The sequence below is a fragment of the Schistocerca piceifrons genome, chromosome 9 (assembly GCF_021461385.2).
Source record: "Schistocerca piceifrons isolate TAMUIC-IGC-003096 chromosome 9, iqSchPice1.1, whole genome shotgun sequence".
NCBI lineage: Eukaryota > Metazoa > Arthropoda > Insecta > Orthoptera > Acrididae > Schistocerca > Schistocerca piceifrons.
The window spans coordinates 85,182,002-85,198,500 of record NC_060146.1 but is presented as its reverse complement, the minus strand read 5'-3'; the positions used below and the strand labels follow the sequence as shown (position 1 = coordinate 85,198,500).

General features: G+C 40.9%; 1 protein-coding gene across 1 annotated transcript in view; it reads left to right on the top strand.

The window, feature by feature from the left end:
* Positions 1-16,499, top strand: part of LOC124717105 (double-strand break repair protein MRE11) — a 138,624-nt gene that overhangs the window by 46,184 nt on the left and 75,941 nt on the right. The window contains exons 6-7 of the mRNA XM_047243815.1: positions 2,126-2,316; positions 9,214-9,277. Of these exons, the coding sequence (XP_047099771.1) occupies positions 2,126-2,316; positions 9,214-9,277 (255 nt within the window). The remainder of the gene's footprint in view (positions 1-2,125; positions 2,317-9,213; positions 9,278-16,499) is intronic.

Sequence of the window (16,499 nt, the reverse complement as noted above, 5' to 3'; positions counted from 1 at the left end):
CTTTCTTGTTCCACTCGCAAATAGAATGAGGGAAAAACTACTGTCTACGAGCCTCCATAAGCGTTCTAATGTCTCCCATCTTCTCTTTGTGGTCGTTACGTGGAATGTACCTTGGTGACAGTAGGCCCATTCCACAGTCAGCTACAGATGCTGGTTCTCTAAAAGAATGTCGCTTTCCCTCCGGTAGTTCTAACTCGAGTTCGCAAAGCATCTCCGTAATACTCGCATGTCGATCGAACCTGCCGATAGCAAATCTAGCAGCCCGAGTCCAAATTGCTTTGATGCGTTCCTTTAATCTGACCTGGTGGGGATCCCAAACATTCGAACAGTGCTTAAGAATGAATCGCACTAGTGTTTTCTGTGCGGTTGCCTTTACAGGTGAACCACACCGTCATAAAATTCCCCCAGCCAAAGTCGACCATTCACCTTCACTTGTACCATTCTTACTCAATCATTCCATTATGTATCACTTTTCAACATTACGTGTAGGTATTTAATCGACACAACTGCATTGAGCAGTATGCCACTAATGCTCTATTTGGACAGTATGAGATTATTTGTCCTACATGTCTGCATTAACTTACATTTTTCTACATTTAGAGCAAGCTGCCATTCCTCACATCAACTAGAAATTTTGTGTAAGTCATGTTGTATTTTCCTGCAGTCACTCGGCAACGATACCTCCTGTACAGCATCAGCAGCAAATACGCAGATTGCTGCTTTCCCTGTCTGTCAGATCATATGTATGTACAGAATAAGAGCAGTCATATAACACTTTGCTGGGGCACTCCTGATGATATCCTTCTCTCTGGTGAACACTCACAGCCAAGGACAGTGTACTGTGTTCCATTACTTAAGAAATCTTTGACACATCACATGTCTCGGAACCAGTTCAGTATGCTCGTGCCTTTGTTAACAGTCTGCTGTGTTGCACTGTCTCAGACCCATTCCACTATTGAGCTTCAAATTGTGATGAAGTGTCAGTTCCTCAGAGCTATATATAGCACATCTTTGAGACCTGTCGGTGCAAAGAAGTAGCTGCCTCATCCCACAATAGTATCAAGACCACTTCCCAGAATAACACCCCCCTGAGTTCAATTCAAAATAAAATGTTCATTTAAATTGCATATGCTTCTACAAAATTACAAAGCATTGTGCAATTACAGTATCTTGTGGCAGGAAAATGTCACAGTTTTAAGGTACTTAAATTAATATTTAGTTGTTCGAGATAACCGTCGATGATATCTACTCGCTAGAAGGTAGCACTGTGTTGTATTATTTGGTATGATTGGGATTCCAATAATGTAATGACTTATAAAACTCTTTTTTACTGAACTTTCACAAAAAAGAATTTGCATTGACATCACATGTGCACACAAGCATGATCCCATGCACTCAGTTGAACGAAACTTGCACTGTCCTGGCAATCCTGTGAAGTCATTTGGCAGGCACAGCCACCTAAGTATAAATGAAATTTTAGCAATTGGAACCAGTTCACCTGTTATTGACAGTAGTATTTTAATTTATTATAATTACAATAAATGATTACCTACTTACTGAAATGCACCATTACGTAGTTAATAAAATTTAAACATAGATTTTCTAGTCAGAATTGAAAATGTACATCATTTCAGTGTCCATGTGACATGTATTTTTGAGAATCAGAAATTACCAGATTTTAACTAGACATAGAATTACTTTTCCAAACATGTTACTAATACATCTCATAACCTTACGTTGTGTTGAGTCATGTTGTGGTTTTGCATGTATCTGGGATTATGAAAATGCGGGGAGTATAACAGTGTAAATTATCTTTCAAAAGTAGATTATTTCGGATTGCTGTTAAATACAAAGCATTTATCGCCTTTCAATGAAAATGCCTGTAGTTGAGTTAATAGCACATAACTTGAATGATCACAAGGTCGCTCATTTGATTCACACTTGCAGCTGCTTTTTTTTTTTCACTTGTTATAAATTCTGTACTTACTACCAAAATGGAAATAGTGTGGAAATATTAATTAACAGATTTTAAATCATATTTTTTAAAATAAAAACAACATATTTTAATTATAATATGTGTGACAGTAGGAGCTTGTTATTTTATTTTATTTTTTCCCCTCTCCAGGCAGCCCTGTTGCTACATCTTTGTGTGAAGGAGAAGCAAAAGAGAAGCACTGTGCCATCCTGAAGATCAGGAAGAAGAACTTCAAGCTGGACTTGATACCTCTGCGGACTGTGCGGCCATTCGTCTATGACACCATCACGCTTTCCAAGTGTAATATAAACATGGCAGACGCCAGCAAGCCCTCACATGCTGTAAGTTAGAGATTCCAGCTTGCTGTACATTTGTCATTTTTATATTGTCACCTTATATAATAAATCACAGTAGAACATTTCGCTTTTTTGCCTAATGTCAGCAGTTGTAAGTTAACGTAGTTTCCTATCTTGATTGCTTTTCTGTTTTTTAGGATCTTTACAATTTTATGCATTTTGGCATAAGCCACTACCAGACTCTGCATGTTCATCTCAAATGCTAAAAGCAATTACTTGTTTTTTGTCTGTCACAGTCTTTAGCATTTGGGCTTAGTTCCAGGAGTTCATTTCACTGACAACATTCGCTGATACGAATGTTCTTGGCCTGCCTCTTGGCTTTTTCCCCTCATAATTTTCACTTACAAGACAGTTTTTAGGAAACTGTTATGTCAGAGTAGGTGTCTAATTGATTTATTTGTGTTTCTCTATCCCATGTTATTTAATGTCCTTTTCAGAATTTTTCCTTGTTTCTACAGAGTCCACTCTTCACAACCATAGTCAAAATGCTCCAAATAAATGTTTTGATGAATTTATTTCTTGTTTCCATACAGAGGTAGTGTGTTTATCAATAACTAACTGTTATTTCTGTATTGTTGTTTATTCAATGTAACTCTTCTTTTAATATCCATTATACTTCTGTTGTCATCTGCTATTTTACTTCCCAGTTAGCAAAATTAATGTACCGGGTGATCAAAAAGTCAGTATAAATTTGAAAACTGAATAAATCACGGAATAATGTAGATAGAGAGATACAAATTGACACACATGCTTGGTATGACATGGGATTTTATTAGAACCAAAAAAATACAAAAGTTCAAAAAATGTCAGACAGATGGCGCTTCATCTGATCAGAATAGCAATAATTAGCATAACAAAGTAAGACAAAGCAAAGATGATGTTCTTTACAGGAAATGCTCAATATGTCCACCATCATTCCTCAACAATAGCTGTAGTCCAGGAATAATGTTGTGAACAGCACTGTAAAGCATGTCGGGATTTATGGTGAGGCATTGGCGTCGGATGTTGCCTTTCAGCATCCATAAAGATGTCGGTCGATCACGATACACTTGCGACTTCAGGTAACCCCAAAGCCAATAATCGCACGGACTGAGGTCTGGGGACCTGGGACGCCAAGCATGATGGAAGTGGCGGCTGAGCACACGATCATCACCAAACGACGCGCGCAGGAGATCTTTCACGAGTCTAGCAATATGGGGTGGAGCGCCACCCTGCATAAACACTGTACGTTCGAGCAGGTGTTTATCAGCCAGGCTGGGGATGATGCGATTCTGTAACATATCTGCGTACCTCTCGCTCATCACGGTAGCAGTTACAAAACCAGAATCACGCATTTTCTCGAAGAAAAAAGGCCCCATAATGGTAGATGTGGTAAATCCAACCCATACCGTGACTTTCTGGTCGTGCAATGGAGTTTCCACGACAGTTCTAGGATTTTCAGTAGCCCAAATTCTGCAGTTGTGGGCGTTGACGGACCCTCGGAGCGTGAAATGAGCTTCGTCAGTCCCCAACACGTTACTCAACCAATCGTCATCCTCCGCCATCTTTTGAAACACCCACACCGCAAATGCCCTCCGCTTCACTAAATCGCCAGGTAACAGTTCATGATGCCAGTGGATTTTGTACGGATGGCATTGGAGGGTACGCGTAAGTGCCAACCAAACAGTAGTGTATGGAATGCCAGTGCGACGTGCGTCTGCACAAGCGCTGACCTCCCCATGCATAGACGAACCTGCTCCAGTCTCCATTTCTTCCTGAACTGTCTCAGCAGCATTACGCCTTGTGCTCGGTCGGCCACTATGGGGTCTATCGTCTAAACAACCCGTGGCTTCGAACTTCAAAATTATTCTCTCCACAGCTGCATTTGTCAACGGACCTTTACCCATTTGAATCCCCTTCCTATGGCGATAGGATTGTAACGCTGAACTAGCACATTCCCCATTCTGATAATACAGCTTCACTAAAAGCACCTTTCAGAATGTCAACATGCTGTGACTGCTGGCGCATCTGATTCTCTCATTACAGCTCCTTTTATAGACGATTGTCATGTGCAGTCACTGACGTTTTGCTGTCCAGCGCCATCTGTCAGACTTTTGTGAACATTGTTTTATTTTATTTATTTATTTTTATTTTATTTTTTTCCTGATAAAACCCCATGTCATTCCAAGCATGTATGTCAATTTTTACCTCTCTATCTACATTATTCCGTGGTTTATTAAGTTTTCAAATTTATACTGACTTTTTGATATCACCCGGTACTTGATTTATCATTTTGTTTACTTTCATAATGTTTCTCTGTGTATGTCTATTCAGTTTATTCCAGTCACGAATTGTACTGAGTTAAAAGGGGGGTGGGATATGGGGGTGATGCTCTGTTATGGCTGATCATTGGGTAAGGTGGGTGACTGGGAGACAAGTTGCAGAAGGTCTGTTTCTGAATGAGGTAGGTGGGCTACTCTCTGTCTGTGAAGGCCTTAGTGATATCCTCAGGATATTTGGTGAGGGATTGCTTGTCAGTGCAGAGGTGAGGTCTGTGGATGACTAGGCTCTGTCCCTATTTCTTGGTGTGAAATGGGTGGTAGCTATCGAAATGGAGGTGATGTTGGTGACTGGTAGGTTTGATGTGGATATGGGTACTGATCGAGCCATCTGAGTGCTGGAGATCGTCATTGAGGGAGGTATCTTCTAGGGCTGAGGAGAACCAGGTGAAACAAATGGTGGAGAAGGTGTTGAGGTTTGGAGGAATGTGGATAGGGTGCCCTCACCCTACATCTAGATCACAAAGATGTCATCAGTGAATCTGAACCAGGTGAGGGGGTTTGCAATTCTGACTGTTTAGGAAGGATTCCTCTAGATGGTCTCTGAATAGGTTGGCATAGAATGGTGCCATGCAGGTGCCCATAGCTGTACCTCAGATTTGTTTTTAAGTAATGTCTTCAAACTAAAAGTAATTGTGAGTGAGGATATAGTTGGTCATGGCGACTAGGAAGGAGGTCTATGTTTGGAAGCCATTTGGCATTGGGAAAGGTAGTGTTCAGTAGCAGTAAGGCCATGGGCATTAGGGATGTTATTGCAAAGGGAGGTGGCATCAATAGTGACAAGCAGGGCATCATGTGGTAAAGGAACAGGAACTGTGGAGAGTCGGTGGAGGAAATGGTCGGTTTCTTTATATGGAAGGGTAGTGTTGTGTCTAGACAAGACACAATGAGAGGAAGCCGAAAGGGACGCGCTAAGCCAAAGCAGGGTGCGTGAGGTCTGAAACAGGATACGTAATGAATGCTATAAAGAAAAGTACGTAGCTTCTGGAATACTTAACTTTAATCCATCCTTTTGGTACATCTGGAGATTGTGGCGATACAAGTGAGACTCTTTAGATACATGCAATGTTACTAATGGCGCTTTGCTAGGTCGTAGCCATTGACTTAGCTGAAGGCTATTCTAACTATTGGCTCGGCTAATGAGCAATGCTTCGTCCATGTAGTCGCTAGCAAAGTCGTCCGTACAACTGGGGCGAGTGCTATCCCGTATCTCGAGACCTGCCTTGTGGTGGCGCTCGGTCTGCGATCACACAGTGGCGACACGCGGGTCCGACATGTACTAATGGACCGCGGCCGATTTTAAACTACCACCTAGCAAGTGTGATGTCTGGCGGTGACACCACAGGTAGTATGTGGGTAATAGGCTGAAGGTGTTGGTCTACAAGAGCAGAGAGATTCTCTTATGGGGGCACAGTAACTGGCAACAGTGAGGTGTCCTGGATGGTTGGGTTTATGGGCTTCAGAAACCATGTAGAAAATGGGAGTGCGGGAAGTGGTAGGTGTGAGGAGAGAAATGGACTCCAGGTAGAGGTTCGAGGCTCTGAGATGGGCCTAAAGGTTTGAAGAGTGTCAGCAGATGCTGCTGGATTTTGGGAATAGGGTGACTGTCAGGTTTTGTAGGTGAATGAATCTGACAGCTGGCGGAGTCCCTCTGCCAGGTAATCCTTGTCATTCGAAACAATAGTGGTGGAGCCTTTGGCAGCAGGTAGGCTCATAAGGTTGGGATCAGCATTTTTAGGTGGTAGATTGGTTTTTGTTCTGTGGATGTAAGGCTAGTTTGCATATTGAGGGATTTGGGGAATGATGGTGAGGCAAGATTTGAGGTTAAGAAATTCTGTAAAGTTAGCAGGGGCTGATTTGAGAGCATTGGGGGTGAATCGCAGTTGGATGGAGGAATGAACTGAGTGAGACAGGTTTCAGTATTGGTCTTCGTTTGAGTCTGACTGATAGGGTTGGTGGTGAAAAAGTGCTGCTACTGTAGGTCCTGGCAGAAGGAGAGAATGTCTTTAACAAGTCGTGCAGGGTGATGCAGACCATGCCACATACTGTTCCTGTGTTGTTGCTTGGCTCATGGAATCCTGACCATCAGATTACCCATTTACTACTGCCATCCTTCCTTCCACAGTGACCTCCATCTATTCAGATCCCTCCAGACCGTAACCCTCACCAACATAGTCCTGCAAAATACATCAATTAGGCCCAAACCTTCTTGCAGTACTTCCTCTCCATCCGTAAAATTCTACTGCTGTGCAATCCCAAATTCCTGGGTCCCATATCACACACTGAAACCCTTGCCCTCCAGAACTAGAGCAACATGTACACGTTCTTAAAAGAACTCTTTTGTCATGGTCACTTCATTCTCCTGCCTTGGACTACCAATATCCACCACTTCTACGGGGACCTCCAAACCTCCCCAACATCCCCTCATAGCTGACAAACCCTGCCTCAGACCTAGTACACTTAAGTCACCATCAAAACCCCACCACCACCACCACCTTACAGAATCCAGAACCTAAATAGACCCGAAACACAGTCGTGAACCTTTCCTCAAAAAGGCTCAGCCCCACAGAAGTATCAGTCCTTTCCAGGGGCCTCACCTTTTGCCCCACTTCCAAATTCAATCTGCAGGACTGGTTAAAGACCTTCTCTCCTCTCCTGGACCCTACAGTGGTAATACTTTTTCGCCACTAACCCTACCAACCAGACTCCACCAAATACCAATGTTGAATCCTGCCTGACTCAGTTCACTCCTCCATCCAACTGCCCCCAAATCAGCCCTTGCTAACTTTACAGAATTTCTTAACCTCAACCCTTGCCTCACAAATCACAGTCAAGAATCTCTGTAATGGACTTGAGATTATTACAGAAAACACAAATCACAGTCAAGAATCTCTGTAATGGACTTGAGATTATTACAGAAAACATTGTCATCTTCCTTGGAGAAATACGGGGTGTACGTAAAGTCCAGGAACACTTTCAATTATTTATTGCACAAGAACTAAACATTGTACAGATGTCATACATATTGCATTTTGAACAATCGATATGCGAACTGTGAGTGACCCGGCAGATGTCAATACGGTAAACGAATTCTTGCCACACCCGTCCCAGCATGGCATTGTCGACTGTGGCAGTCGCATCTTGTATTTTCTCCCAGAGCTGTGCTACATCATGTGGTAGAGGCGGTACATACACCAGATCTTTAATGTGTCCCCACAGAAAAAAGTCACACGGAGTGAGATCTGGTGATTGAGGAGCCCATTTCGTGAAACAACTGTCTCCTTCTGTAGCACAGCCGATCCATCGGTGTGGCAGCTCTGTGTTCAGGTACCCATGAACTTCACGATGAAAATGAGGTGGAGCCCCATCCTGCTGAAAGATGAACGGAGAGTCCACTTGCATTTGAGGCATCAGCCATTGCTGCAACATGTCCAAGTAGTAACATCCAGTGACAGTGCTCTTTGCGAAGAAGAATGGCCTGTACAGTTTTCGCCACGACAAGGCACAAGAGACATTTACCTTTGGGGAATCACCCTCAAATTCAATGAATTTGTGTGGATTCTTTGTACCCCAGATTCGACAGTTATGCCTGTTCACTTTCTCATTAGTGTGAAAAGTGGCTTCCTTGCTAAAAATTAAGGAATCGGCAATGCCATCCCCGTCCTCTTTCAATTGTTGCAACGGTGAACGAAACTCAAAATGCTTGTCTTTGTCGTCGTCATCGAGATTCTGCACTAGCTTCAATTTGAATGGTTTCATAGACAGCTTCTATCGCAGGACTTTTCAACACAGTCATCGGAGCCATTTCAAGTTCACGGGATGCATGACACACAGATTTCTTGGAACACCTTATAAATGTCTTTCATACACACTTCACATTCACTTCACTCACACTGGGACGTCTGCTTCTCTTTCCTGGGCACAAGCAATCCATCATAACGAATTTGTTGTGCCAGTGGTAAATGGCCGTGGTGGCTTCTTTCCGTACTTGGTTCTTAACATCTGTTGAACAGGTGTAGCACACTTTTTTTTTGTTGTTGTTGAACTACAACACACAGGAAGCTCACTCTGCACCTGAACTCTCCATGCTTGTGACTAGCGCTGACTATCAGCAAATCACCAAACTATGTTGAGGCGGTATATGTGAAAATAACTTTCAGGGTTCCTCTTCAAAATGACATATGTATGATATCTGTACAATGTTTGGTTCTTGTGCAATAAATAACTGAAAGTGTTCCCAGACTTAATGTACACCCTGTATTCAGAAAAAATACAGCATGCTAGTTACGATAAATACTTGCTTTTATATTGTGGAGAAGAAGAGGAGAACTTTTTAACTGTGAACCTAAAATCCCAGCCTGTTCCTCGGACAAATTTAAATAATGAACAAGATTGTTGAGATCCGCAAGACAAAAAGTGTGCCTTATACGATTCACAGTGACATCGTAATATTAGGTCGGCGTGCAGTTAATTGTAGGTAAATGTTGTTGCATGTGGCTCCAAATGATAATTATATAGAAGTATATCAGTAATTACAATTGTCATGCCAATTCTTTTCTTAAAGGTCCAGAACTACGTGGGGAACTACATACAGAACATGCTGGACAGTGCTGCCAGGCAACTGAGCGGTGAGTCTAAAACTACAAAATGTTCATCTTTTTCTGAGCAGTGTTTGGTCATGTAGAACATCCTGAAGGACAAAGTTCATTATCATTAACATCAATTACCACAACTGTAGTTTTACTGTAGGGTGAGTTACAAGTGGGAGATCTATAACTATGTCTACATCGTTACTCTGCACTTCACGATTAAGTGCTTGGCAGAGGGTTCATTGAACCACCTTCATGCTATTTCTCTTCTGTTCCACTCTCGAATGGCACATGGGAAAAACGAGAACTTAAATCTTTCTACGGGAGCTGCGGTTTCTCTTATTTTGTTATGAGGATCATTTCTTTGTATGTAGGTGGGCGCTAACAAAATATTTTTGCAATTGGAAGAGAAAATAGGTGATTGAAATTTCATGAGAAGATCCTGCCACAACAGAAAACACCTTTGTTTTAATGACTGCCACCCCAATTCACATAGTGTGTCCACGGCACTCTCCCCCCTGTTCCGCAACAGTGAAAAAGCGCTGCCCTCGAACTTTTTTGATAGCCTCCATCAGCCCCATCTGATGCGGATCTGACACTGCACAGAAATACTCCGGAAGAGACCTGTTACGTGTTCTAAGTGTTCTACTGATAAGTCACAGTCTTTGGTTTGGTTTCTCCACAATATTATCTATGTGATTGTTCCAATTTAAGTTATCTGTAACTGTAATCCCTAAATATTTTGTAGAATTTAGTCTTTAAATTTGTGTGATTTATTGTATAACCAAATTTTAGCAGATTTCTTTTAGTACTAATGTGGATGGCTTCACACTTTTTGTTATTTAGAGCTAATTGCCACCTTTGCACCATATAGAAATCTTGTCTAAATCATTTTGCAATTGGTCTTGATCATCTGATAGTAAATGACAGCATCATCTACAAGCAATATCAAGAGGACTGCTGAGATTATCTCACATGTCATTAGGACAGCTGAGAGCTTATAACACTTACTTGGGCAGGGTGTATACGACCCAGGACAACCGGGAGAGTGAGAAAAACCTGGGAATTTTTTCATCCAGGAGAAAACCAGGATAAACCCGGGAATTTTTTAGAATCCCTGGAATTTTTGTTTTGTTTTGTTTTAGTTTTCAGTTAAATTTTTGTAATTTTGAGTGGTAAGAAACAATACTCTGACAAAGGATATTATGTATCCCACTACTGCAAAATAATACTGCAGGAATAAAACATGAACGAGAAATAAAAACAAAAATAAAACTGAAATTGCAAAGGAAATGCACCACATACAACAACAAAACACAATGCTCATACAAGCGTCTGCCAACAGCAAAATGTGTCAAAGGCCTTAGGAAGACTGTGCAATGCTTCATAACAACAAATTGCCTCTGATGAGGGTGATGTCACAACTGTTTACTTTAGATTCATTTGAGCAGTTGCAGGCAGGTTCGTGCGCATGCACAGTTCAGTCGCGCATGTGTAGTATCTTCTCCCGCTTCTGGCTATAGAAGTTTTGCTTTTAGCTGTATATGTAGCAGCAGCAGCAAGCAGCATGATGCTACCCGGAAAAGTTTTACTGGTGCGTGCAAGCTGCCACATTCACTGGGGGCAAACCGTGGTATCTACCCCGGGCGGCAATTTCAGGGAAGGGGGGGGGGGGGGGGGGCTGCCAAACTCATATTCTTGAAGTAAAAAAAACCTTGTTTCACAAAGCACCTAGTATCCAGCGCGCGTTGGTGTGTCGATTATTCGTATGATTTTGAAACGCGTCCCTGTTTGTTTTTCAACATTTTTGAACATATTATAAGTTTATTTCTGAATGAACCACAAGTTGATTTTTGAAAGTGTGCATAGTGTTCGTCATGTCTTCGTTTACTGCTCTCATGTCAAATGAAAACAAAATGTATTTCTGTTGCTGTGAACTATCAAGTGAATTAAAATACATTGGCATGAGTACAGAAGGTCAAAATATGTTATTAGTTTCAGATTTTATTTTATGTGCTCCTTTCTGACAGTCGAGCATTAATCACCTTTAAGAACAATGAAGTTGTTTTTGTCAGTTGGCTAAAGAAATTTGGCTTTTATTAATCTTTTCTGCTGAGGCAGTCAGTTTATTTGAAACAAAGTGTTTAACTCCACACTATTGGCTAATTTCAACTGTTTGGTGCATTTCAAAAGTGCAAGTTTTCATCTTCTAGCACGTATGGCATTATGCCATAATAAAGAACCAAACATGCGATAATACAGTACCAGTACTCAAGAAAATTTACATCCAGATCTGGACATACGAATGTGCACTTTAAGCCGAATTATGCATTTTTGTATGGTTCACGAAATTCCGATACTCTTGGAGTGTCCTCTGATGTCTTGTTTCTTTTATGACATAATGTAATATCTTTTACATGTTTCACACCTACGAACATATGGGCTTCCTGCATCATCGTAGCTGCGCAAGCGCAGTGAGGCCTGTTTCTGGCGCTCTCTGGCAACTACTGAAACGAACCTATTTCTAACAGGTCACCAGACAATATTTCGAATGGTTGTTTGAAAAGCGTTACTTTCAAAATAAATTTCCTTTTATGCAAGTTGAACTATGTGCAAGAATGTACGATGAATTTCTTAAATTACAGAGTGGTTGTCTCTTTTAAAAATAAAATCTTTGAGGGCATACATTTAGAAAAATTTCGGGCTCAGATCAGACATTTACGTCTTTATTAAAAGTTTTACTGACACATTTGTGTGATGTATCTTAAAGTGTAACAAGCGCAAAAAATATCAACATTATATGTGAAAGCTTAACTTCTCTTGCAGCTTATTAATCTTAGAGACCAATATTATATGTGAAAGCTTTGCTTTTATTGTAGTAATGCTGTGTATATTAATTTAAACCATTAACTTTTCCCATTTGTGTGTACGCACTACTTAACAGTGATATTGCTGTCGGCTGACTACATCACATGTCTTAACGCTAGAATATCCGCTGCCATCAGCAGGCGAGATCACGCGACGAGCTATGACTGGCTACAAAAGTGCATTGCAATCATAATTTCAATGCTTCCGAAAGTAACATGCGATGTTTGGTGGAATTTAAATTTACACTTTCGTAATACGAAAATATGCAAGATACATGTTGCTGCACATCAAAGATCTTTCAAAAACATCATCTCCCCCCCCCCCCTTCCCCCTCTAAAAGCCCAGGAAGTTCTACGCCGGTGTATAAAACCATAACTATTCAAAGGATTGATAAGTTTTACAGTACCGAGGAAAAGTATACTGTCACTTAACATGGAAAAAGTGTATTTTCACCCAGGAGAAAGTAATTTTAACTGGGAGATCTGGGATCCCCCCCCCCCTTGTCCGCATATACACCCTGTTGGGGAACACCACGTATTACTTCCGTTTTACTTGGTGACTTTCCATCAGTTACTATAATCTGTGACCTTTCTGACAGGAACCCACAAATCCAGTCACACAACTGAGGTGATATTCCATAAGCATGCAATTTGATTAGAAGTCGATTGTGAGGAAGAGTGTCAAAAGTCTACTGGCAAATCTTTAAATATGGAATCAGTTTGACATACCCCATCATTAATGCTCATTACTTTGTGTGAATAAAGAGCTAGTTGTGTTACAAGGGAACAACTATTTCTGAATCCATATTATCTGTTTGTCAATATATTGTTTCCTTTGAGATAATTCATGATGTTCAAACACTGTATATGTTACAAAATCCTACTGCAGAACGATGTTAGTGATATGAGTTTGTAATTCAGCTGATTACTCCAATGTCAGTTCTTGAGTATTGGTGTGACCTGTGCATTTTTCCAGGCTTTAGGTACACATCATTCCGATTGTATATGATTGCTAATTATGGAGCTATTGTATCAGCATACTCTAAAAGGAAACTGACTGGTATATAATCTGCACTGGAGGTCTTCCCTTTATTAAGTGATTTAAGCTGCTTCACTACACCGAGAATACCTACTTCTAAACTTTTCACATTGCCAATTGTTCTTGATTCAAATTTGGGAATATTTACTTCTTGTCTTTTTTGGTGACGGAGTTCCGTAAAACTGTGTTAAGTAACCCTATTTTAGTGGCGCTATCATCAGTGACAAGCCCATTGTTATTGGACATTAAAGGTATTGATTGCGTCTTGCTGTTGTTGCGCTTGAAATATTTTGGATGAGGTGTGTTCAGATTCTAAGACCTCCAGTTACCTATTTCAAAAGTAGTCACGCAAAACATTTGAAACTTTTGTATTTCTCAGCATTACCTCTCTGAAGTCGTACAAGCTTCGCACGATGTCAACACTATGATTCGGCGCAGCTCACTGCGAATTGCGGCATTACATTAGCTTCTGAAAATCTGGTTTTATCATTTATTATCACATTCGGCACAATAGTTTTCACCACTTTGTAAGCTGCATTCATTATAATGACTTGGTTGTATGTTCATTTATTGGCATAAGAAGAAAGCGGTTTCTTTTTAATTTGGTCTTATCTAAATGACAATGTCTATTCTATGCTTATTTTTTGGAGATACTTATTGTACTTCTTTAAGTGCTTCATAGATTTTTAACTCTATTTTGTTTTCATCTAACAATTCATGTTAGAAAGTAATACATCAAAAGCATTGTCATGTAATGTTTAAAATTATATTCGTTGATTGTTGGTAATATCAACATTGGGTAGAAAACAAACCCTCTCAGAGCAATACGATTTACTGTCCTCACGAACACAGATACACATGCTGTAGCTCATAAGAACGGTGCGTAAAAACTCAACAAAAGCTCGAACATAAGTGAGAATTGGAGGTACATAAACATTTTTGTTTACTTTATTACCACACTGAATTACTCTGTTACAATGGATCCATAGACTGGCAACAGTAAACAGCAGGATCTACTTGTAATCGTTTGGTGCTGCATAAGCTGTGGTATTACTCATCTCATTGTCTGTGGAACCTACAAACGCAGATTCTTCCTTCAGCATGTTGTGTTACTGTTGACATGGAACAGAAAAGACATTTGGATACATAAATAATCACTTTAACGTTTATTAAATTACTACTGCGTCTTTTCCTCGCCTGTAATTACTTAAGCACAGAGTACAACAGTGTGAAAGTTCCATTATCTTGTCACACTATGAAACTCGCCTGTAAGAGTCTGTTTTGATTGCTGGAAAATTTGAGAATCTGCAACCGTGGCATGTGTCTTTTTTGTTAGGCTCAGTCAAATATAAGTCAGGACTTTGTTCATTTGACTCACTTTCGCTCTTGTCACACCACAGAATGCAGCGGTAGGAGTATGTTTTGACCATTGGGAAATCACTGCTATATGAAGGTGATTAAGATGAAAATGTTAAAAGTCCCATAAACTTTCGAAAATTGGTGTGATGGAGTGGGTGGGGGCAGTAGCATTCCTTGAGGTTCAGAAAGTGACCAACAGGTGGCAGTGATGCTACAACACAGGAGAAGGCAGAAGCATCCACAACAAGATGGCCATCCCATTGTCAACACGCACCGCGATTGAGCAGCAGTATCTGACACGTTTCTTGTGTAGTGAAGTGAAGTGTCAGACCAATCGAAATTCATCACGGAATGACATTGAAGTATGGTGATTTGTGTGTATCATTGCAGCAAGTGTACGAGTGATGTAGGAAGTTTAAAACCAATGTAACTTCTGTGGATGCCCCAAGACCAGGGCAGGCTCACCACATAGTGACAAACGAGAACATTGTCAGTGGAGGAGCTTGTAAAGGAGAACAGAGTGATTGATTCGGTGCAGAATATTGTTCACATTGTAATGCACTCCAATAAGGTGTCTGCAAGATGGGTGCCACGTCAGTTGACTGCCGGATTGAAAGACTGTCACGCCGATGCCTGTGAGAACTTTTGCATTGTTCCATATCAAAAGTGATGTGTTTCTGGGAAAAATTGTTACAGGTTTTGAGACTTGGGTTCACTCTGACCACCCAGTAATGAAAAGGTCAAGTAAGGAATGACGCCACAGCTCATCACCCCAGAAAGGAAAAAAATAATTGCACTTAAACGTCTGCTGGAAAAGCCATCCTCATTCTCTTCTGGGATGCAAGAGGGAAATTTTGAATCATTACATGGAGAGGGGAGTGATAACAACTTCACCCTGCAGTGAGGAGTTAACAGTGAGGACTTCTGACTTTAGGAGCATTGCTACAGCTTGACAACACCCAACCACATACAGCCCGTAAGACAGTTGAGACTTCTCAGGAAATTACAATATATGCATTCAGGGTCAGGGAGACTGTGTCAGAAAATGACATGTAAGTCATTTGTTCATTATTACAACTAAAAATGTTATAGACTTTTAAGATTTCTATTTGAATCACCTTCGTAACAATGACACTGTAGGAGAATGTCCAACCATGGAGTGTGTCTTCCACATTTGACTCGGTCGGAACTTTGTTCATTTGATACGCATAGTGACACAAGCAGTGCCGCACACTTGGAAATCACTTGCGGGTGAATGGAGAAGGAATGGCTGTACGCATGACTAAACAAAGGTGTGCCATTTCAGTATCACTACAATTAAGCAATAATCATTAGTGTTTGGTGTGCAATGCCCCCCCCCCCCCCCCTGCTAGGTGCAGAAGTTTTGAAATGTTCACAATAAAATAAAAACCACAGCTATAAATGGCATCTGGCAAGCATGTCACTGAACACAACATTCGAATCTTGCGCGGCTAGTGGAAGGCAACTCAGTTTTCTCAAAAGCGATTTGCGAGAGTGCTGTGTTGCTCTTGTCACTATGCAAATCAAAGCAACAGGGTACTGATGAATATTTGACTAAGCCTAGAACGGAAGACACACTCCGTTGTTTGGTTGTACATTTTCCAATTGTGCCTCTATTACATCTGTGATTTTCCAGTTGTCACCACCATGCATTCTGTAGTGTGATAAGGTGTTGGAGATTTCACACTGCTGTACTTTCTGCCTAAGCCATTACAAGTGAGGGGATGTAGTAGTAATTAAATAAGTGTTAAAGTCATTCTTTATGTATCCAACTAATTTTACTTGTGTATCACCTGTGTAGGTGAAGAATGATGAATGTAACGTACTACAGCAAACTGCCGGTTGATGGCATGACTGCTTATCGCAGCAAATGATGTTGGCAACCGAGTTGCGACTTCCTTTCCTTGCACAGTTGCATACAGTAGCTCTAACTTGCGAAAACTCGCCGAGCTGCACTGGCAGTCTCTCGAACACC